A 22394-nucleotide genomic window follows, 5' to 3' on the forward strand; every position below is an offset into this window, starting at 1 on the left:
TCTTATTCTGGCATCTTCCATCAATCAAGCAAATTCAAACATTCAAACTACACTTGTAACCCTACAACAACATGGGTTCTCAACCAATTGGTCAAAAAGTCATTTAACACCTTCTACTAGACTCATTCACCTTGGCGCCATCATTGACACCCTGGAAGGCAGTTTTCCTCTCCCCTGACAGACAAAAAAGCATTTAGAGATTTGGCTTAACAGATCAGAATTCTTAAGAAAGTACAACTATGTCTCCTTTCTAAATTGCTTGGAAAAATGATTTCTTGTATTTCTATTATCCCTTGGGCCCTGTTCCATACAAGAACCCTGCATACCAATGTGCCGGGAGAGATGATGCCAAGATTCACGTAAAAGTTCCATCAATTATCCTCAGGTCTCTACGATGGTGGACATGACCCGAAATCAACAAGGGATGGCCTTTCAAGGATCCACACAGGTCAATTGTTACAACAAACACCAGTCTAGTGGGATGGGGGGTCACTTCCAATCACATAAAGTGCAAGGCCTTTGAATGGATTCAGAGAAGGCACACAATATCAATTGGCTAAACTGAGAGCAGTGTGCTTGGCACACCGACAATTCCTTCCACATCTCCATTGCAAACACATGCTGGTCTTAACAGACAACATAACTACAAGGCCCATATCAATAAACAAGGGGGCACTCATTCCAATCTACTAATGAGGGACCAAAATCCATCTTCTCTCTCTAAAGGCGGAACACATATCTGAAGTAGCGAATGTACAAGCGGATTGGCTCAGCAGAGCCATGTTAGACCAATCGGAGTGGCGTCTGGACCCCAAGATCTTTCTGGAGGCTACTGGGAGGTTGGGCCAACCGGTTGTTGACCTGTTTGCCTCCCCACTCAATGCATAGCTTCCCCGATTCATTTCTCATTACCCATCGCAGGGAGCGAGGACGTGAATGCCCTCAGATGTCACTGGCCCACTGGACTGCTATATACCTTTCCTCCCCTCCCTGTGATCCCCAAATTGATTCAGAAGTTGCTGGAAGAAAAAAGCGGACCTACTATTAGTGGCTCCTTATTGTCCAAGGCGAGCATGATTCGCGGACCTGAAGGACCACTCGACGGTACCACCATGGAGGATCCCATCATCAGTCATATCACTATCTCAAGGCCCAGTGTTATACCTGGGCCCCCAATGGCTAAACTTAGCTGTATGGAAGTTGAACGGCGACTTCTGAGAGATGAACACCTTTCTACTCAAGTTATTCACACTATTCAGTCGGCTCGACATCCTTCAACGAATCAAATCTATGATGGTCTAGCTTCTGCCATTGGTGTCAGAGGGTTCAGATCGACCCCACTTCCCCATTAGTAGCGCAGTTATTAGAATTTTTACAAGGAGGGCCTAAACAAAGGTTTATCACCCAATACTCTGCGGAGACAGGTGGCGGCCCTGGCTTCGGTCATATCTTGGGATGATCTTACCTCCATACATCACCCTCACATTCGCAGTTTTCTGTGTGGTGCCAAGAACTTGAGGCCCCCGTAGTGCACTGATATCCAACTTGGGACTTAAATAAGGTACTATTGGCCCTTACTACAGGTCCCTTTGAGCCACTAAGGACCATGACGCTTCTATTTCTAACCTACAAAGTAGTTTTCCTGATAGCAATTACATCTGCCTGAAGAATCTCCGAACTAGCTGCATTATCGGTGCACAAAGACCTCTGCATTTTCCATTTGGATAGAGTGGTTCTCAGACCAGATCCCTCCTTCATTCCAAAAGTTAATTCAGCATTCCATAGAGCTCAAGAGCTGGTGCTCCCAAATTTTTCCTCACATCCATCAGACAGGCTCAAACACCAATGGCACCACTTGGACATAAGAAGGGCCTTACGCATCAACATAGAGCACACGGCGCCCTCCAGAAAGACAGAAGCCCTCTTTATGTCCTTTCAGCCTAACACCCTGGGGCACAAGGTTTCACCCTCTACCATAGGTAGATGGCTAAGGGCCACCATCGCTAAGTCGTATGACTCTCACTCAATACCAGTGCCCCAAGGCATTACCACTCACTCCACCAGGAGTGCAGCCACCACAGCAGCATGGGCAACCCAAGCTACAATAGAGGAGATTTGCAGAGCTGCAACCTGGGCTTCACCATCTCTATTTATTAGAAATTATAAAATTGACATATTTGCTTCTGCTTCATTTGGTCGGCGAGTTCTGCAGCAAGTTATTTCACAGACAGTTAGGTCTTCAACCCAGACAGAGTCCCTCCCTTAGGACAGTGCCAAGCTTTGGTATGTCCCATCACTGGATGCTCTGAAAAGCTCATAGGAGAAAGGAAGTTGGTACTTACCTGATACACCTGTTCTCTGTGAGCTGTGAAGAGCATCCGGCCCCACCCTTTCATTCCGTCTGGTAGGGGGTCTGTTCCAGCCAGGGTTATAACATAGGATTAAGCATATAGGGTATCAATACCTCGGCTTTGCAAAACTGGGGATGCTAAGGAGAAGTCTTGTGGTGGAGGAGGAACATCCTCAAGTTTAAGCCCAGCCTTCCTAAAAGAGACTGAAGCACTTTCCATCACTGGATGCTCTGAACACCTCACAGAGAATGGGCATATCAGGTAAGTACCAATGCCCTTTTTCAACTTCAGCTGCCAAACGGGGCACAGCTGCAGTTTAAGAAGCAGGAAAAGAGGGCTGTTTCAAAGGCTGCTTCTCTGCACGCAGCGTACTGATGACGATTTACAGGAGCACCCGGTCTCAGCGTGCAGTGAAGCACATCATAAATCACTGAACCTCATAAATCCCAAACCGGTAGTTAACCCTGTCGTATCCCACCCCTGCCTTTGCCCCAAAGCTTTGTGCTATCAGCTAAATAACAGCTATGCCCTCTTGAAAGTGCCACATCTGCCAAGGTTCATTAACAGTTAATCTGAGGAAAAGCATTCATCATACAAGTGATGCACCTGTGCAGTTCCCTTCCTGTTTAATTATGGTTGTTGCCAAAATGTTTAGTATTTGGCATCAATGTGAAACAAATTTTGTCCCCACAAGACTTTTGTTAAGCTGCATCTAGTCATGTTAGCTACTATTTTCAGTTATTTTACTACATAGTGAAGGACTTTTAGATTCTTTTCATTTGTTCTTAATTTAATGTAAATTGGCATTTGAGGATCAAGCTTTTCCTTGATGATATGTGATAAAATGTGTAAATATATTTCTATTGCCTACTCTCATTTCCTTTTTCTTCATTGCTTTGATTCTTCCCTTTTTAAAACTTAGAGGCAAAAAATAGGTTCCACTGAACATTGTTCAGAGTTGAATCTACAATAGCCGAATCCATTTATTTTTGTTCCATTTCTTAAATGTAAGATTTTTAAAAATTCTATTGTTTGTTTCTTCTAAAAAAAGGATATTGCCATTATTTAAGCAAGAGCAGATGTAAACTGTCATCCAACATTATACCAATGAAGGCAGATATACTATTCTTTCTTGGTATTAAGAAATATATGCTAAATGTAATTACCTATAGACTAAGAAAACACAACTTTCTATGGTCAGAAATTTGACCTTTGAATGGTATGCCAAGGGCTACTCCAAAAAGGAAACAAACAAGCCGCAACCCCCTCTTAATTCATATTTAAATTTAATGATTGAACACCCCACATGTTGAAAGGTCAAGAGTTCTCAAGTTATGTACCTGCAATCTGGATGTTAGGGTGAAAAAACACCAACCTTTCTGCTTATTATGGGTTATACTTATTAAGCTAGGAATAGTCTGTCTGCTTTTGTAGCTATTGAAGCAAGCAAATTTGTTTGTGATAACTCAGTTTCTGTTTCCTGTATGTGCACATGTGAATAATAATTTAATTTGCAAGTTTGCACAGAGATCCATGACGTAATTTAATTGACATCTACACTCACCAGACTAAAGATGCATTATGTGCAGATTTAATTTGTTATGGAAAACTGGGGAAGAAAATTGAAATCTGAAAAATAGGAAGCAATCTGTATAAGTGCTTAAATCATTTTGAAATGTCTTTCTCAAAAGCAAAATGAAAGCAAAAATTTAGCACAGATAGATAGGTAGAAATGGAAATTTCTGTTAAACAAGTACATGTAACCCATGATTCTCCACTGTGGTGGAGATAGCATCCGAGATTGGGTGATCAGTCACTGCTTGCTGATTGGACTGAGTCTGTCAGATCTTTGAGGACACTCCCCTGTTGCTAAGGGTGCTCCAGAAATTGGTAAAGGAATAGTCACAGACTGGCTCCCATTCCCAGGTCAGATTAACTCCGCAAGTCATTAAGTCCTTTCGATGGTGGTCATCCAAGGCCCGTTCCTTAGGGCTCTTATTCAAGGACCCGGACAGGCTGGTGCTGACCATGGATGCTAGTCTTTATGGCTGGGGAGCCATCTCCAATCCAAGATGGTCCAGGGATGATGGTCCTAGGCAGATTTGAGCCACAATATTAATTGGCTAGAACTTAGGGCGGTCCATCTGGCGCTGAGACAATTAGAGGACACACTCTCAGATAGGGATATCCTGGTCTTAACCAACAATGTGTCAACCAAGGTGCATATTAACCGCCAAGGGGGAACACATTCAAGGTCACTGATGCTGGAAGCAGAACAGCTTTGCCTATGGGCGGAGAGGTACCAGGTATCACTCAGAGCTGAGCACATTACAGGCATGACCAAAGTTGAGGTTGACTGGCTTAGCAGAGCCACCATAGACCACACAGAGTGGCATTTGCACCCCTCTTTGTTTCAGGAGCACTTCGGACTGCCAGCAGTGGATCTCTTTGCCTTTCAGGACAATGCGCAACTCCCGAGATTCTACTCCAGGTTTGTGGTTCCGGGAGCGGAGGGAACAGATGCCTTATGCAATCCTTTGGCCGAGGGAGCTTCTCTATGCCTTTCCTCCTCTGCCCTTGATCCCGAGGGTGATTCAGAAACCTTTGAGGGAAAGAACAGAAATCATACTTGCGGCTCCTCATTGGTCCAGAAGGCCATGGTTTGTGGACTTAGTAACTCTATCTGTGTCCCACCCTTGAAGGATGCCAGTGGACACAGTGTCTCTCAGCCAGGGACCAGGTTTACATCCAGAACCCCAGTGGCTTCAATTAACCATTGGAGATTGAGCGGGGATCTCTGATCTGGGACCATTACTTCTCCAAGGTGATGCAAACCATTCAAGCCTCTAGGAGACCCTCCACCAATTGCATCTACAATGCAACCTGGAAGGCTTTCTGCGAATGGTACTGTACATCTGAAAGGGACCCCACCAAGGCCTCGGTCACTCAGGTGCTGGACTTTCTTCAAGATGGTCTTGACAAGGGCCTATCACCTAACACGTTGCAGGCAGGTGGCAGCCATGTCTTCTGTGCTCTCCTTGCGGGGAGCAGAATCCCTATCCAGACATCCCATGATCCGCAGGGTTCTGAAAGGAGTACAAACTTGAATCCTCCAGTGGTTCATCGCTATCTGACATGGGACCTCTCTAAAATATTGCATTTGCTGACTGAGGCCCCATTTGAAGCACTGAGATCTACTTCCCTGTAATTTTGTCTTGCAAGGTGGCCTTCCTAGTAGCAATCACCTCTGCCAGAAGGATTTCGGACTTGGCTGCCTTATCTGTCAGGAAGGACCTTTGTGTGTTTCACTCCAACTGCATTGTGTTAAGACTAGACCCTTCATTCGTGCCAAAGGTGAACTCTTGGTTCCACAGAGCCCAGGAATTAATCTTGCCTGATTTTTGTCTGCATCCTGTACATTCTTTAGAAAAAAGATGGCAAACTCTAGACATTTGAAGGGCTCTGCATATTTATGTTAAATGAACCTCTCCCTTCCAGAGGTCTGAATCCCTCTTTATTTCTTTCCAACCTTCTACTATGGGTTGCAAAGTTCTCCAACAACTGTGGGAAGATGGATAAGACTATGTATATCCAAAGCCTACCAATCCCAAGGTCTTGCAGTTCCTCCAAGGATAATGGCCCATTCGACGAGAAGTGCAGCCATGTCAGCAGCATGGGCACTCAGGCATCTCAGGAGGAGGTTTGCAGGGTGGCAACCTGGGCCTCACCTTCTCCGTTCATCAAACTCTATAAGCTGGACTCTTTTGCATCTGTGGAGGCAGCCTTTGGACAGAGAGTTCTTCAAAAAGTTCAACTTGTTTTGGGGATTCAGACCTCACTAGGCCCACCCATAGGTCAGCCAGCTTTGGTATGTCCCAATCCTGGATGCTATCTCCACCACGATGGAGAAGGGTCGTTGGTTCTTACCTGATATGACCTTTCTCTTTGGGTGGAGAAAGAATCCAGCCCCACCCTGATGTGGGTCCTTCCGAATCCAGTGGAGCACATTATTACAACAAGAAAACCCATCTGTCTATCACTATTCCTTTGCCAATTTCTGGGGCACCCTTAGCAACAGGGGAGAAAGATCTGACAGACTCAGTCCAATCAGCAAGTAGTGACTGATAACCCAATCTTGGATGGTATCTCCACCCAAAGAGAAAGGTCATATCAGGTAAGAACCAATGACCCATCTGCATAGTATTTGTAATTCCTTGATGTTGGTGTTATGAAATATGCCTAGGTATCAAGAGTTTTAACAAACTGCATCAGATTGTGCAATGAGTACTTTAAAAACCTAATCATATGAGACTGTAAGATTCTGAGCAGTGGTGGGGTTCAATTTTTTTTACTACTGGTTCTGTGGCCGTGGCTTGGTGGGCGTGGCAGGGGAAGGGTACTGTAAAATCTCCAGTCAGAGGTGGTATTTTGCCAGTTCTCCGAACTACTCAAAATTTCTGCTACCAGTTCTCTAGGACTGGTCAGAACCTGCTGAATACCACCTCTGATTCCAAGTCCATAAAAGATTCGGGAGGTATTTAAGAGTGCAACATGTGACTAATAGGTATAAAAATAGAAATCTTTCACCAATTGCACAGCATCCTAAATTTCCCTATTAGAATACTTCACTGCTTCCAATTTATTTTAAAAGTTAACAAACAGTAATATGTTTAAATGCTGGGTCTGATAGCCAATTTAATCTTTAATTTAATGAAAATAAACAAGATGGCACAAATACTTCCATACATATTCATTACTTATTGCTATTCTAGCCTTAGGCCTTAATCTATTCTTGACATTAGCAATGTGATTAGCAATCAAATTATTTTAAAATAAAATGGTTAAGAACATTGGGAAAAGAACTTAAGACTTTGTTCCCAGCAAAATCACTGCCCCACATCTGAGATTAGCTGTAGGGGAAATCAATTTCAATCAGTCTTTTTTTCACTAAATGCTAAGTATCACAAAGTAGGGGGTTTTCTTCCAGCTTGCTGATAGTAAAGGAAGCCCCACATCTCTTTTGCAAATTAATTGCTAATCACATCACTCCATTAATATTATGTATAGTTTAACTGTAAATCTTCACTGGGGAGAGTAGATCAGATATTCTTAATTTAATTGAGGAGGAGAGATGGGAACTTAACTGATCACTTTTCAAGTGTGACAACACTTGATGACAGAATGAAAACAATTGCAAGCAGTAAATCACAGGCCAAAAGCTTTTAATGAATAATTTAAGTGTAGGAGTACTTCTGCTAAAACAAGTTCCATTTCTGTGAACTCTTAGCAACTGCATAGATAGTTTTAGAATAGAATAACAGAATTGGAAGGGACTTTGGAGGTTTTCTAGTCCAACCCCCTGCTCAGGCAGAGAGCCCTATATCATTTCAGACAAATGGTTGCCCAATCTCTTCTTAAAAACTTCTAGTGTTGGAGAATACACAACTTCTCGAGGCAAGTTGTTCCACTGATTAATTGTTCTAACTGTCAGGAAATTTCTTCTTAGTTCTAAGTTGCTTCTCTCCTTAATTAGTTTCCACCCATTGCTTCTTGTCCCGCCCTCAGATGCTTTGGAGAATAGCTTGACTCCCTCTTCTTTGTGGCAACCCCTAGATATCAGAACACTGCTATCATGTCTCCCCTAGTCCTTCTTTTCATCAAACTAGACATACCCAATTCCAGCAACTGTTCTTTATATGTTTTAGCCTCTAGTCCCCTACTCATCTTTGTTGTTCTTCTCTATACTCTTTCTAGAGACTCAACACCTTTTTTACATCATGGTGACCAAAACTGGATGCAGTATTCAAAGTGTGGCCTTACTAAGGTATTATAAGGTGATATTAACACTTGACATGATCTTTTACCCCAGGATGAATACAATGGTGTATTTACAGCCACGATAATCACTACAGCTAGTTGTCTTCCTTTTCCTTCCACATTTGCCAATAGTGTTCCGGACTAGCAGGCTTGAAAGCCTGCAATTCAGATTGGTCCGCTAGCGGCGGATCGTGATTGGTCGCCCCAGACTGATCCGATTGGCTAGTTAACGGGCTGCCGCGACTGGTCTAACCAAGTGCGGCAAACTCAAATCACCGTCATTGGCTGCCTAGCCACAGCCAGCCCTATATAAGGGGCTGCTGCAGCTGGGATATTTCACTCAGATCTGAAGTCACTAATAAAGAGCTGTTGTTGCTATCTGAGTCTTGTCTCCGTTCTTGGACCCATTCTCCCAGATCTAACAAATAGTATAGGTTTTTAAAGAGAGTAAGTCATTTGAATAAGGTTTCTAAAATATGATAATTGAATCTGATCATTTCTGCCTTGGAGTGAGAACTCTTGATTGATTTGCTCCATGATCCCTTATGTTTGTTTTCTTGGCTCTGCATGGTATTGTCAGAAGTGTTCTCCAATGCACATATTCAAAAGTATCAATTCTCTTTTATCCTGCTTCTTCAAAGTCCAATTTTTAATCCCATAGAATGCCAAAAGGAAAATTATGGCCTGCACAATTCTGATTTTTGTACACATAAACCAAAGGTGGTATTCAGTTGGTTCTGACCAATTCTGGAGAACCGGTCGTGGACATTTTGCGTTGTTTGGAGAACTGGCAAATACCACCTCTGACTGGATATTTTACAGTATCCTTCACCTGCCATACCCATAGAACTGGTAGTAAAAAAAAAAATTGAATCCCACCACAGACATAAACATGTAGCACCTGTATATCTTTCTTAATCTTTTACTGCTATTTTACCAAATGCTAGTGCTGGTTCCTTTATTGTTGATATTAAAACCTAAAAGGTAGACACTATCTACTGCTTCAAAATCTTCTGATTTTTCCCATTTAAGTTGGTGATACTGTGCTTCATAATTTAGAAGGCTCAATAAATCCCATCAATAAAAAGGTATTTTTTTTTGCCAACAGCACAACTAGAGTTGAGAAGACACTGAAGATATAGAGCTGAGACTCAAGATGAGTCCCTTTGAAATGGACTAATTGAAGGGCATCTTTGGACATCTGAAATTAATTTATGCTGGGCATAGATCATTCAGATTGTCTTATATTGCTAAGTCAATGGAAAAATAAAGCAGGGACAAAGGAAATGCAGAACAGTGATTTAAGCCAGGGTTTCTCAACCTCATGTATAGTACTTTAAGATGTGTGGACCTCAGTTCCAGAATTCCCAGCATGCTGATTATTAATTTAAGCAACTCGTTGTTATTCTTAGTATTGTTGTTGTTGTTTGTTGCATAGTCAGCCACATGTTAAGTCTGGATTTGCCATTTTTATCCACCTATTGAGTCCTTCCCAAGGATCTGGGAGAAATAGATGTTATTTAATTTATTTATTTATATTCTGCCTTTATTTTTTTATAATTAACTAGCTGATAACCCAGCATTGCCCAGGTATTTATTTATCCCAATCTTGTATTAGACAGGGAAATCCTATAGTCGGGACTCACACTGTTGTACTGTCTCTGATGTAGATGTAGTAGTACTCTCACACAGCATTGCAAGTCAGAGGGCATTCCTTTGTGGAGTACTGTGAAGCCGTTGCCATGGCAACTCCACTGTTTTTAAGCCCCCCCCCAGGTGTTAGGTGTGTCTTATCTCCACAGTATTTTTTTTCCAGAGGGTAAGTCATCTGTCTACCATGTTTGGTTGAAATTGCTCGAGGCATTCCAGATTTATGCTGGAACACACACACACACACACACACACACACAGAGAGAGAGAGAGAGAGAGAGAGAGAGAGAGAGAGCCATTTATATAGATAGATAGATAGATAGATAGATAGATAGATAGATAGATAGATAGATAGATAGATGATAGATAGATAGATTAAAGGCAGTGAATATACCTAATACTTCTTCGCCCTCCTATTTTCCCAACAGCCTTGTGAGGTAAGTTGGGTTGAAAGAGTGTGAGTGGTCCAAAGTCACCCAGCCAGTTTTCATGGCTCAGATGGGACAATAATTCACAGTCTCCTGGTTTCTAGTCTGGTGCCTTAACCAAGAGACCAAAAAGGTTCTCTTTTATTTTGTAATAAAAACCACTATTTAACATGTATCTTTCATGACTGCATGAAAATACCCACTAAGTGCAATCGATTATGGGCAAATTTGTTTCTTCAGGATGAATTGACTCATATTTTTCAAAAATGACCGTCAAAACAGCCCTGAAATAAATCATCTAGTGCAAAAATGCTGTAAGTGAAACAATCTTCTTTTCTTAACATGAGCGAATATGCAAACCTTTTCAATTATTTTGTGTGACCAAATATGGTTTTATTTTAGCAAAATTATTATACCAGAAGTTCTATAGCTTCTTAATTTCCAAAAATTCTTAATTTCATATCCATAAAGAGTATTTTGTGAAAAGAATCATTTTGAAAGATATTCTAAATGGAATAAAATCTCCTTTAAGTAAAACAATGCTTTCTTTTTTAAAAAAAAAAGTGTGCTATTTTATATCCAATTTTGTATTACTTATAAGAAAAGAATAACATTGTTACCCATGGTCTTATTTAAATTTTTCACAGGTAAAACTTTTTGAATTTGAAATGTTTTAAGTTCACAATAACTAGTTTGAGTGTTCTGAAGTTGAAACAAAACAATACACATTCTAGAGTTTTCTCTGAAGCTCAGGACGAAACAATATTTCATTCCATATTGTTTCAAGATTCCAATATCACATAATTACCCTGTTCTAAATACATATACATTCAGGGTCAGGATTTCTGGTAAATAGATTTATTTGCTGTTTTTAAATTCTTTGCTGTAAGGATCAAGTTCATTGTAGCTGTCATGTTTTGTATGCATTGGGCTTTTTTCAGACAATCTGTCAAATGCATAGCTCATGTGCCTAAGCAGCAGCAAACAACTTGAGGCATTTTTACTTTGGGTATGTTCATGGGTTGAGTTGAAGTATATCCAGAACTGTGACTTCTTTCCTAAGTTTAGATTTGTGCAGGCAAGCTATCTTTTGCCTAATTCATTTTGCATGAGAATCAGAGGTGGTATTCAACTGGTTCGCACAGATTCAAGAGAACCAGTAGCAGTGATTTGGCGTGGATCACCAAACCGATGGTGACCCCTGGCTGGCCACACCCCCAACCAGTCTCCCAGTCGCTCACTTGCCCTAGTCGCTCTCCTAGCTCTCCCTACATGTGGCGGCCATGGCACAGTTTGGGCAGATGTCCCGCGATTGCTGTGCATGCACACTGCATGTGCAGCCGCTACACATGCAGTGCGTATGTGCAGCAGCCCTGGGACATCCGCCTGCCTACCCACCCTCCTGGAGCATACTTTCTTCCTTCTCCCAGCGGACACGCCTTTTCCAGCCTGGCTCGGCCCAGCCAGCCAGCAGGTGGCTGGGTGGATGTCCCAACGCTTCTCACCCCCCTTGTTGTGAGATGCCTGCAGCTGCTGCATGTTTTTTTTTGGTGCGGCTGGAGTCCAGCCCCACTGAAAAAGCATGCCCTGTTCTATGTGCCAGGCCCGGCAAGTTCGAGTAGCTGGCGCATAGAACAGGGGTGTGCCGGACCATTGGAGAAGTGGAGCGAAGCCGGAGAAAGCAAAGCCACTGAAAAAGGGGTGGCTAGAGGTGACTTTTTCAGTCTCCAGTTGCCTCTTTCGGAGCAAGAAGCCTCCCCCAAATTGGGCAGCTGCTTTCCTCCTTTTCTGCCTGTTTGTTCTGTATGGCTGAGGAGGAGAGCAGCCAGCCAGTTGGGGAAGGCTTCTTGTGCCGAAAGAGGCAGCTGGAGACCGAAAAAGAGTCACCTCCATCTGCCTCTTTTTCAGGGCGAGAACCCTGTAGTTGCCACTCTGCTTCTCCAGTGGGCTGGCGCATATTGTGCTTTTTTAGGTGGGGCTGGAGAACACATGGCAGTTGCAGGCTTCTTGCAGTGAAAATTACTGATTTCCGGCATTGCTCTGTGTCTCCAACGGTCCAGCGCTGCCCTGTTCTATGCACTGGGAGGGCGGGCACTGGGCAGGTGGATGGATGTCCTGGGACCACTTAAAGGTTGACTTTAAGAGCACTCCCATGGAAGAAGCCGAGAACCGAGAGCAAAAGTAGTGGTGGCAGGGGTGACAGGGGCGTGTATGTCCCTCCACAAGGTGTGTGAAGGGAGGCAGACACCAGGCCTCTGAGGAAAAGAGGAGGTGCCAAAGTCCTGGCTGTCACCCAGCACTGACATGCCCCTGTCACCCCTGCTGCCACTACTTTTGCTATCAGTTCTCGGCTTCTTCAATGGGGGGGGGGCTCTTAAAGTTGGTCTTTAAGAGCTGGAAGACATTTCATTAGATCACCGCCAACTCATCATTGGAATAGGTGTGGCCCCTGAATACACGAGAAGTCTTGTGCAAAGTTGTCTGACTTTTAAAATGCATCCGCATGGTGTCTGCCTCCCTTCACACTCCCTGTGCACACCAGGATCGCCTAACTGGAGCGAGAGAGAGCAAAGTTGGCTGCTATGGGGTGAGCCCCTTGGCTTCCCCTCTTGCTCCACACAGTCGTCCTGTGCAGGCATGGTTCTTTACTTGGGCAGCCAGATGGCCATAGCAGCGCCTGCAGCAGCAACAGGCAGTGCCACAACAATGTACTACAGTAAGATTTGGCAGTGCAAATTTATCTTCGAAGGGCTTCTGGCAAAAAACAAAAGTAAAACCACCCCAAAACAAAACCCATTTGGCAGGCAGACTTGGCAGGCAGTCATGATCTTTAGTTGGACTTTGTTTTGTCAGCCCAAGGGCGAAGGAGGGGGGAAGGTACGTAGGAAATCATGTCTCTGCAGCATCAGTCATGTGATTGAATGGGGGTGGCCAACTCGACATCACTCGCAGCAAGGTGCCACACCACCTTGCCAAGTTGGCCATGCTCTCCCAGTCATATGACCACCACACACACACACACACACACACACACACATATATATATATATATATATATATATATATATATAACTTTTATATTCCTTTATATTATACTGTATATTTCACTATTTATCTAATCCTGGAATATCGTAATATAATTTTCTTAGTGAGGCTGATTTGTTCCAAACTTTTAATAATGGTTCTTGCATTGTCATAAAAGAAAGATACATACCTTCTATTTTGCAGATAACTATTCTTGTATGTGAGATGCTACAATTGATAGCTATTTGCATCTTCTTGGGAACATTTATTTATTTTTATCATATAATGATGGGGAATAATGTATACATGTTTATTCAGAACCATTTGCATTTTGTGGCCTCCCACTGGATTGGATTCACCATTATATATGTAAAATGGGGCTGGCAGGAATAGTCATCTCTTTTTGTCCTCCTATAGAATTTCTTATTGTCCCTCATAAATGTTTCTGGGGATCAAACAGTGCTGTTTTACCAAGTTGCATAAAGTCTATATAAATATCTTAAAGAAATAGAATAAGTTCCCAATTATATGAGGTGGGATTCAAGAAAAGTGCTTCTGCTCAATTCTGAGGTGATTTCTCCTTCCCCTCACTTTTTCCAATAATAGTGTATTGTAAGTAGTATACTAGCCTGCCTACTTAGTACAGTCTTCTATTGTGCGTGTAGAACTGGGAGTGGGTTTATAGGGGCATCATCCTCTATTTCTATCAACTTCATTGCACATCTAAATCTGAATCCATTGTATTGTTTAAGGAAGAGATTTTATATATCTGTATGTATTTTAGTTTCCAGGTAGAAATAAATCCCAATGTCCCAGGACCTCATAAATGAGTTTAAAATTAAAGCCATACACGAATTTGAGAATTAATCCTATTGAATTCACTTTTACTTTTAAATAAAAATATATACAATTGTTCTGTTAAAATTCAATAGTTATCTGAATTTTTAGCATCTCAAAAGAAAATGACATATTGTATATATATATATATATATAAATGTAGGTCCTCTTTTTATTCATATTTACTGGTTTTATGCAGAGTAACTGCAAATTGAAGACTACCTATGGATTTTAATTTTGATGTAATGAACATAGTTTAAATTGCTATCAATCTGTACAATGTGGGAGTGGGAAATCATAGTGCTGACAGAGGAAATGGTGAAAATTCCTTCTCAACACCACTTGACAGAAAGCATCCAAACTATTATATAAACGTAAAAGTTAATCTTAAGGAGAGTCACATATGTTAGAATATATATGTTAAAACTCTTCTATGCAAATAATCCTCCTCCTGAAAAATATGTACTTTCAGAAATATTTTAAATGGAGTACATAATAAAATAATAGGTTACCACAATATTTTATGTCAGAATGTGTTCCTTCCACAAGTCTTTAATTTCTTATTAATTTGAATTTGGACCACCAAACTTATAGTATCTACATGCTACATACTATAATTATGCTACTAGTAATTATACTACTATTTGTAGTATACTATTAAAATTAGCAGTAGTAAAATATTAAATCCAAAACATATATCAATGCTAGAATGTTACTGCTTTCCCTGTACCCAGGGGTGGGATTCTACCGGTTCTGTCCGGTTCTATAGAACCCCTTGTTAACTTTCTAAGCAGTTTGAAGAACCGGTAGTTAGAAGCAATCTCATTTTGTTTTTTTACCCACCTTTATTACATTCTTGCCATAACTCCTAGACTTCCTGTCTCCAGAGCTTCTGAGGCTTGGTTTTCTTAAAGGGGAAGGTTTGTTTTAAGATTTTTACACTGCTGTGGGAGGAAATAATTGAATAATGAAGCAAAGCTTTTAGTGGCAGGGAACCCAGTTGAGTGACATTCAGCAAGGCTTCTTGGCTAGCTAGAAAGATTGACATTCAAATGTGAGTTTACATACCCTTTCTGAGTTTTGGTCTAAAACTGGTTTTTGGTGAAGGTTAATTCTGTGCTTGGTGACATTTAATCCTATGTTTATTGATGGGATAATTTTCCCTATTCAGCTTCAACAAGCAACAGCTACTATTGTGATTTAATTATTTGTACTGTGTTTGAATTTTTTCCTCACTCATGGTTTCTTTTTCTATCTGGGGAGTGGGTCTTCCTCACTGCTTTAGTACTATCTGGAACTGTCCTTTTGGGGTATACTTCCAAGAGGCAGGATGCAAGCTTGGCACTGATTTTATTTACTGCCTTTCCTTAAATCTGGATGATTTCCTTAGGATATCTTGTGAGGTGAGTGAGACCAGCTGGTCTCTTAAATGCAAATGGATCTAAGGATTGCTTTTCCTGGGTGTGCTTTTTCTGGAGAGCTTAAATGACCTCTCTGCTAAAGGGTTTCACTTTATGAGCAAGAATTGGCTGCATCATCACTGCATTTTAACTATTTTCATTTCTCAAGGTGCTTTGGCACCCTGCCTGATTTGTAACTCTGACTTGCAGGTATTTTTAATCTAATGATGCAAGCAAAGAAGCTTTTTGTATTTTTGTACAGGTAATCCTTGACTTGCAACAGTTCATTTAGTAACCATTCAAAGTTACAATGGCACTGAAAAAAGTGACATGACCATTTTTCACACTTGTGACCGTTGCAGCATCCCCACTGTCATGAGAGACCAGGCAAGGAGAAGCGCCCCTTGACATGAGTGATGTCGCATTGGCCACACCCACCCAACTAAGCCACGCCCACAGAACCAGTTGTTAAAAAAACTGAATCCCACCCCTGCCTATATTGACTATTATTTGTAAAAGTTAAAGAATGAGAGATAACAAAGTGTGAGACCAAGTATGAGACCAGGATTTTCTGTGTTGGATACAAAAGCTAATATTGCTCAAATGATGACTATTTCTTCCTCTCCTAAAATATGCTGCAAAGATTTCTTCAGTCTGGATGATTCTCATCTGAAACACACTGAGGGGAAACACAACCCAGTGAAGAGTAGAAATTCAAATAGACAATCTAATTTACCTGAATATTATTAGCAATGGAAACAATAGGATATATCACAAGCCATGTATCTCTGCAAATGCAAAGATATATTCCTCTAAATAGATTAATCTGAGGTGTTGGGTAGATTCATATATCTCATTAAACCATAATATTAGTTATTAGATTTTGGCTTAGTGCGTTCCACGTATCCAGCAAACTATAATTGATTCAAAAGCCATGGTTAAACAAGACAATGTGCAAACCTGACAGTATAAGACATTTCTACTCATAGAGAAGGAAAACAAATTTTCACTATTTATATCATGCTGCAATTTCATTTTCTGTGTCATTCTGGAGAAATTGCAGAAGTCTTGGGAGAATAGACCAATGTGACTAACAATACAAAATGATGAAGTCCAACAGACATTGTCTGTACCCAGACATACAAAAAGAGACTCTCCTTACAAAAAAAAAAAAAAAAAAAACCAACTGGAAAAGCAATGAAAAAAAAAAGTCTCATTATTGTATCAGAAATAGCCTAAATCGACCTTTTGTGTTGGAAGGCACGTTTCTAAAGCACCTGTAGACCAGACAAGGAATAATGGATGGAAACTGAACAAGGAGAGATTTAACCTGGAAATAAGGAGAAACTTTCTGACAGCGAGAACAATCAACCAATGGAACAGCTTGCCATCGGAAGTTGTGGGAGCATTATCATTTGAGACTTTCAAGAAGAGATTGGACTGCCATTTGTCAGAAATGGTGTAGGGTCTCCTGCTTGGGGAGGGGGGGGATTGCACTAGATGACCTATAAGGTCCCTTCCTATCTGTTATCTGTTATTAAAAGCTACAAGTTACGGTATTACATATGCAACTCCCAGCTTCCTCAGCCAGCTGTAGGCTCTGATTCTCCATCTTACATTAGTACAGAGGGACTGTCAGCCTTCAGGAAAAAATTAGGGGGGCTATAATTTACCTTATATGACTGTAAGTTGTAGAGTCGCCTTGGCAAGATGGACAGTATAGTAATCTAATAATAAATACAATTTAAAAAAAAAGTAATTTGGAGATGGAGAAGTCTTTAAGCCGTCATACAAGTGGAGTTCTACTTAGTGTTCTCTAGAACTAGTTGTTTTTTTACTTATGCCATCCATCACAATAACACACAATGAAGGTATCAGAAATAGCATTGCCTTTGTTTCTATATAAAACATACATATGCTAAAAAAAAAAAAATCCACAATCCATTACTTCCTGCCTTATTTTGGAAAAGAATAACTTTTTATAGAAACATCAATAATTGTAAGTCCCCACTGAAAAATAAAATGGCATCGCGCAACAGAAGAAGTCTAGCATAGTTTAGAGTCACTCATACTATAGCTGAATGAGTGAAATGTAAGGGGATATTTGCCAAGCTACTTGACACGTTCAAGTCAGCTTAATCAGATACCCTTTCATTTCCTGTAGTAGAGAGACCAGTATTCTGCTACTCACTATACACCAGAATTTATTTACATATTCTAAGAGAAGAGATGAACTCTCAAAGTGTATCATTTGGTTGCACTTCTGTGTCTTTTAAAATCAAATAATCTGTGTAGGAAAAGGAGCCCCTGCACCCAAAACAATATACTGTAATTCAGCAAGCAAGATAATATTCTCATTACAGAACTATAAGTTCCTAAATGTTTCTTTATAAGCTCACCTTATTAACTGTGTGGTAGAAGTTTAAAAGTGTACAGAAACATACAGATTTGAGGCTTTCTTCTTCAAAAGCACCATACACAGATGATGGATTCAAAAATGTTTTAGGGGTGTAAGTTAATGCATTGTATGCAGACTGATGTCAGTTTCCTTTTAAATTGTCCTTGCATCAAAAGCCATAACTCATATTTTTGTGTTTAGGAACATTTATAGAGTAATCAGATCTTTGAGGAGGAAAGAGAACAAATAAACAATAAAATCTGCAGAGCAGTTGGCATAGGATATGCACACATATACTAAATTGTGGGCTTTATCATGTTCATTTATTCATTCGTGAAGTTGTTCATAAAGAATGGAGAAAAATCAGGCAGTTCACACTTTTTTTTTTCTTTTTATAAATGTTCTTTTTTCCAATCTATATTGAGTGAGTGATGGGAAACAATATATACAAACTACAATTTCACAAGCAGCAGAGGAGAAAAGGTAAAATAAGCTGATAGTCACCATGGAAAGTTCTATTCATATGAAATAATACTGTTCAGTTACATGATCTTCTCTCTAGTTTTTTTTAAATAAATATATTAAAATTTTCCAAGATATATTAAAATTGAAATTGAATTTTAGACTATTTCACACAGCATATAAAAGCTTTTTATTTCACTATTTGTGAACAAAACTGAAAGAACAGTTCACATGACTATCCATAGTTTACAAACAAATAGCTATTTTGGAATTTGCCTGGCTCAAATTCCAACTAAAAACTGCAGAAAAGGCAATTAATTATTGCAGCAGAATGGAAATTCAAGTTGCAGAAAGCATGGACTAAAGAAAGTCAAGGAAAAGTAACAATGAATATGAAAAAGAATTATAGAAGAATATAAAAGAATTTTGGGATCATATTTATCAATGGCATACCTAGAATGTTTGAAGCAGGTCACATTTTAATACCCCCCACCCCTTCCGTTGCTCCTGTGCCATGCCACCCACAGCAAACAGCTGATTGGAATGCTGGCAGCAGTGATGTGGCTGCACAACACCAACTCTCCAGATACCTCCACATTATCCACTTCACCAGATACTGCATCCCCTTATTGTCAGCACCTGTGGCAGACGATCCCCACTAACCCATAGTTTATTGATATACTTTATTCATTTAAAACATTCACACAGCCTCCCATCTTCAAACCAACTCTGGGCAGCTTCCAATCACTCTTGATATTGCCAATGGTAGTTATCCAAGAATAGGGTATTTGATTACTTACTGAGAATCTTTGATAAGAGGTGCATTCCCCAGTTTAAAACATGGTTTTTCAACTCCACATGAAGTCTGCCTCAAAGAGAAGCTTTCTGCTAAATCAAAACCTGAAAGATGTAATCAAGCTGTATCATCAACTGCCCACTTAATATACTTTATCAAAACAGAGAAAATGGTTGATAGGCTCTGAAATGGATCTGAAATCTTGGCCACAACAATACCCAAATCCCAGTTTTCATTGTTAATAGTATATTCATAGGAAATTCTCCTAGTAGTTGACTTGGCAACCTCTGGGGAATGTACTTGTCATTTCCTTTTGCATCTGAATGAGCTAAAAATGCTGCTTTCATTCTTTCAATTAAAGCGAATGTGAATTAGAAAGATTCTAAACTTATTTGCAACACTCCAAATAAAATGTTCTCCTTTCATTAAAACACATTTCCAAAGATTAAAGGCACAATTTATTATTAAAATCAAGTTATGCATTGTAATAATGTTGGACATTATCTTATTTAATATAAAGAAAACTCACCTGTAACCCTTAAGTTGTCTTTGCACAGATGAGTGAAGTGATCTCCTTCTGCTTTCAATATTGGGCACTCGGTAGCTAAAAAAAAGAATATAAAATGTTCTAAACTTTAAGAGAAAACTTAAACAGCAGATTCCACTGTCTGCTATAATATGCCTAACTTTAATATAAAAAATAATCAGTGGTGTGATAACTGAAGATACTTGGACTTCCAAACAACTTCAACAGCTTCTTCAACAATCTTTGTAATTTCTTTGCAGTTGGTATGGTGTACAGTAAAATTTCAAAATAAGCATTAAATGTCCAGCTAAATTCCAGCATTGAGCCAATTGTAACTGATCTTGAAAAAGCTGGATCAGATCTACAGGTAGTCCTTGGCGACGACCACAATGATTTTTGGTCATAAATCATTGTGGCTTTAACTTGAGGCACCAAGTGACCAGACTCAATTTTACAACAATTTTTATATTGGTGAAAAAGTCAATCACAACAGTCATTAAGCAAACCACTTGGTCATTAAATGAATCCGGCATATACAATGCACATTTTTCCCTGTTTTCTCCCAGAAAATGGTAAAAAAAACCACAAATTGCAGATATATGCCTGTGGGTTGCTGCAACCAATTGTAATTGCTTGCCAGTTCCCAAGCACCTGAAATATAATCACATGTCCCCAGATGTGTGTGTTTGTGTCTGAGGCAATTGGAATTTTGAGGATGCTTTTCTGAAATCTGTCATAACTTTGAACAGTCATTAAGCAACCAGTCATTTAATGATTGCTGGTAGTTATTTGGATGGCAGATCACAAGGACTATAGTCAGTACTGAGAACTCTAAAAATCATTATGGAATTATTCCAGTGACATGTCGTTCCACACTATTACACTGAAGAAGACTACATGGACTGCTCCATGAAGCTGCCAGGCGTTAAACTTGACTCAGAAAATATTTGAACTAGAAATACATTTACTTGATAATATAAACTAAAAAATCTAGTTTAAAATTAAAACTTCAAGAAATCGCTAAAAATAGAATGTTCTCCGTTAGACTGCTGCAAGAATCAGGACAGGGAAAACTCCACCTCCTTCATCTTGGGATGAATCTGCCAAGCTGTTTAGACCCGCCTCTGTTGCCATGGTTACCCAGCTTTTGACTCAGTCCCTCGTCAAGGCTGGATGTGTCTTGGCTCTCGCAGAGCATAACTTCGAGTTTTAAAGTGTTTTCCTTCAAGAGATTAATATCGGATGGGATTCAAATTTTTTAACAACCAGGGGTGTGGCTAGGTGGGCGTGGCTAGGTGGGTGTGGCCATGTGACTGGGTAGACATTGCTTTTTTGCAGCCCCCCTTTTTGGGGGGCCTTCTGGGCCTCAGAAAAGCCTCCTGGGGGGCACTTTTGCTCCCAGAAAGTTTCCCTGGGGCCCAGGAAGGCAAAATATGGAGCGCAGGGAGGACACACAGCACACACACACCCGCATGCCCCTTTTTGCCTCCTGGGCCTCAAACAAGCCCCCTGGGAGAAGCAGTAAGACAGTGAAGGGATCCCAGCACAGCTGATCATTGGAACAGCTGATCATTGGGAGGGAAGAAAAAAAAATCAAGAAGTGACTGGGCAGGGGAGAATGCAGTCAGCAATGTCGGGCATTCATGTGATATTGCACATGCATGATAAGGACTGACTGGGAGGGGAGGGGAGGGTGGAGAGGGGTGGGGCCAGCCAGGGGCATAATGTGCCGGTTCTCTGAACTGTGCAGAATCATAACAACTGGTTCTATAGAACTGGTCTGAACTGGTAGAATCCCACCCCTGATTAACACCGACAAACAGCTCCTGGGGATCTGGTGGCGCTAATACTATGGAGGAGAATGAGGCTTCGCTGTTCTCCTGTGTTAATTCCAGGGCCAGGACTTCGGCCCTGGGCGCTGTGGGAAGTCACAGACAGAGGAATCAGACAGTTGGATCATGAATGATCCTGGCCAAAGACCCTCGGCTCATGGCAAGGTTTTTTGGGGGGCAGCTGCTCCAAGAATGCTAATTACCCAATAAAGGGCATGCAGGGCTCTGTGATGCTGAAGAGCTTCAAGAAGCCTTTGCACCAATCAGCTGGCTCTAAAAACGTGGTAGAAGCAGTGCAAGGCTAAATACACCCGAACCTCCCACCCTTCAACACTCTGGGTGTCGGACAGGAGGCTCATAGCAGTTTTCCGCTCGCATGGCCATTGTCTAAGGGAGGCAGAGAATTTGAGGCAGTTCCAACATGTTTAGTTTCTAATGGCCACAGTTCAAAATGGAGGATGCATCTGAGTTAACAGGCTGCGTGGAGGCCCATTCCCCTGATATCTCCAAGGCCTCCAAGAAGTGGAAAGGGCACACAAGGTACCATTCCACAATTAGAGATGCGATGGCCAAAATCAAGGCCAAGGCAATCTCTGATAAGAAAGCATCAAAAGCAGAAGAAAAGGCTGAGAAACAAATGCATCAGGCCCTAGAAAGACAATTTGCAAAGGGCCTAGAAAATCTAGAGAGGCGGGGCCAACTGTCACCCCACTTGGGTGAGTTTCAGAATTCCCACTGAAATGTATCCACCTCAGGAGAGGTAGATCCAGGCCCCAGTCAATGTTTCCAGGCCTGGTCACCAGATGGGGCTGGTGAGATAGACTTTTCTCTTCCCCAGGATCTTAGTAGAGCAGTCCCTTGCAGCAGGCCAGC

At 41.0% G+C, this 22394-nt stretch overlaps 1 protein-coding gene across 1 annotated transcript in view; it reads right to left on the minus strand.

Annotated features, from left to right (window-relative positions):
• COL19A1 (collagen type XIX alpha 1 chain) overlaps window positions 1-22394 on the minus strand; it is a 205055-nt gene that overhangs the window by 157849 nt on the left and 24812 nt on the right. Inside the window, exons 3-4 of the mRNA XM_087920538.1 lie at window positions 19693-19767; window positions 19168-19267 (exon numbers count right to left, since the gene is read on the minus strand). Coding sequence (XP_087776664.1) covers window positions 19168-19267; window positions 19693-19767 — 175 coding nt within the window. The remainder of the gene's footprint in view (window positions 1-19167; window positions 19268-19692; window positions 19768-22394) is intronic.

Source organism: Pseudonaja textilis, chromosome 1, assembly GCF_049901715.1.
Source record: "Pseudonaja textilis isolate UNSWEBS1 chromosome 1, rPseTex1.2, whole genome shotgun sequence".
NCBI lineage: Eukaryota > Metazoa > Chordata > Lepidosauria > Squamata > Elapidae > Pseudonaja > Pseudonaja textilis.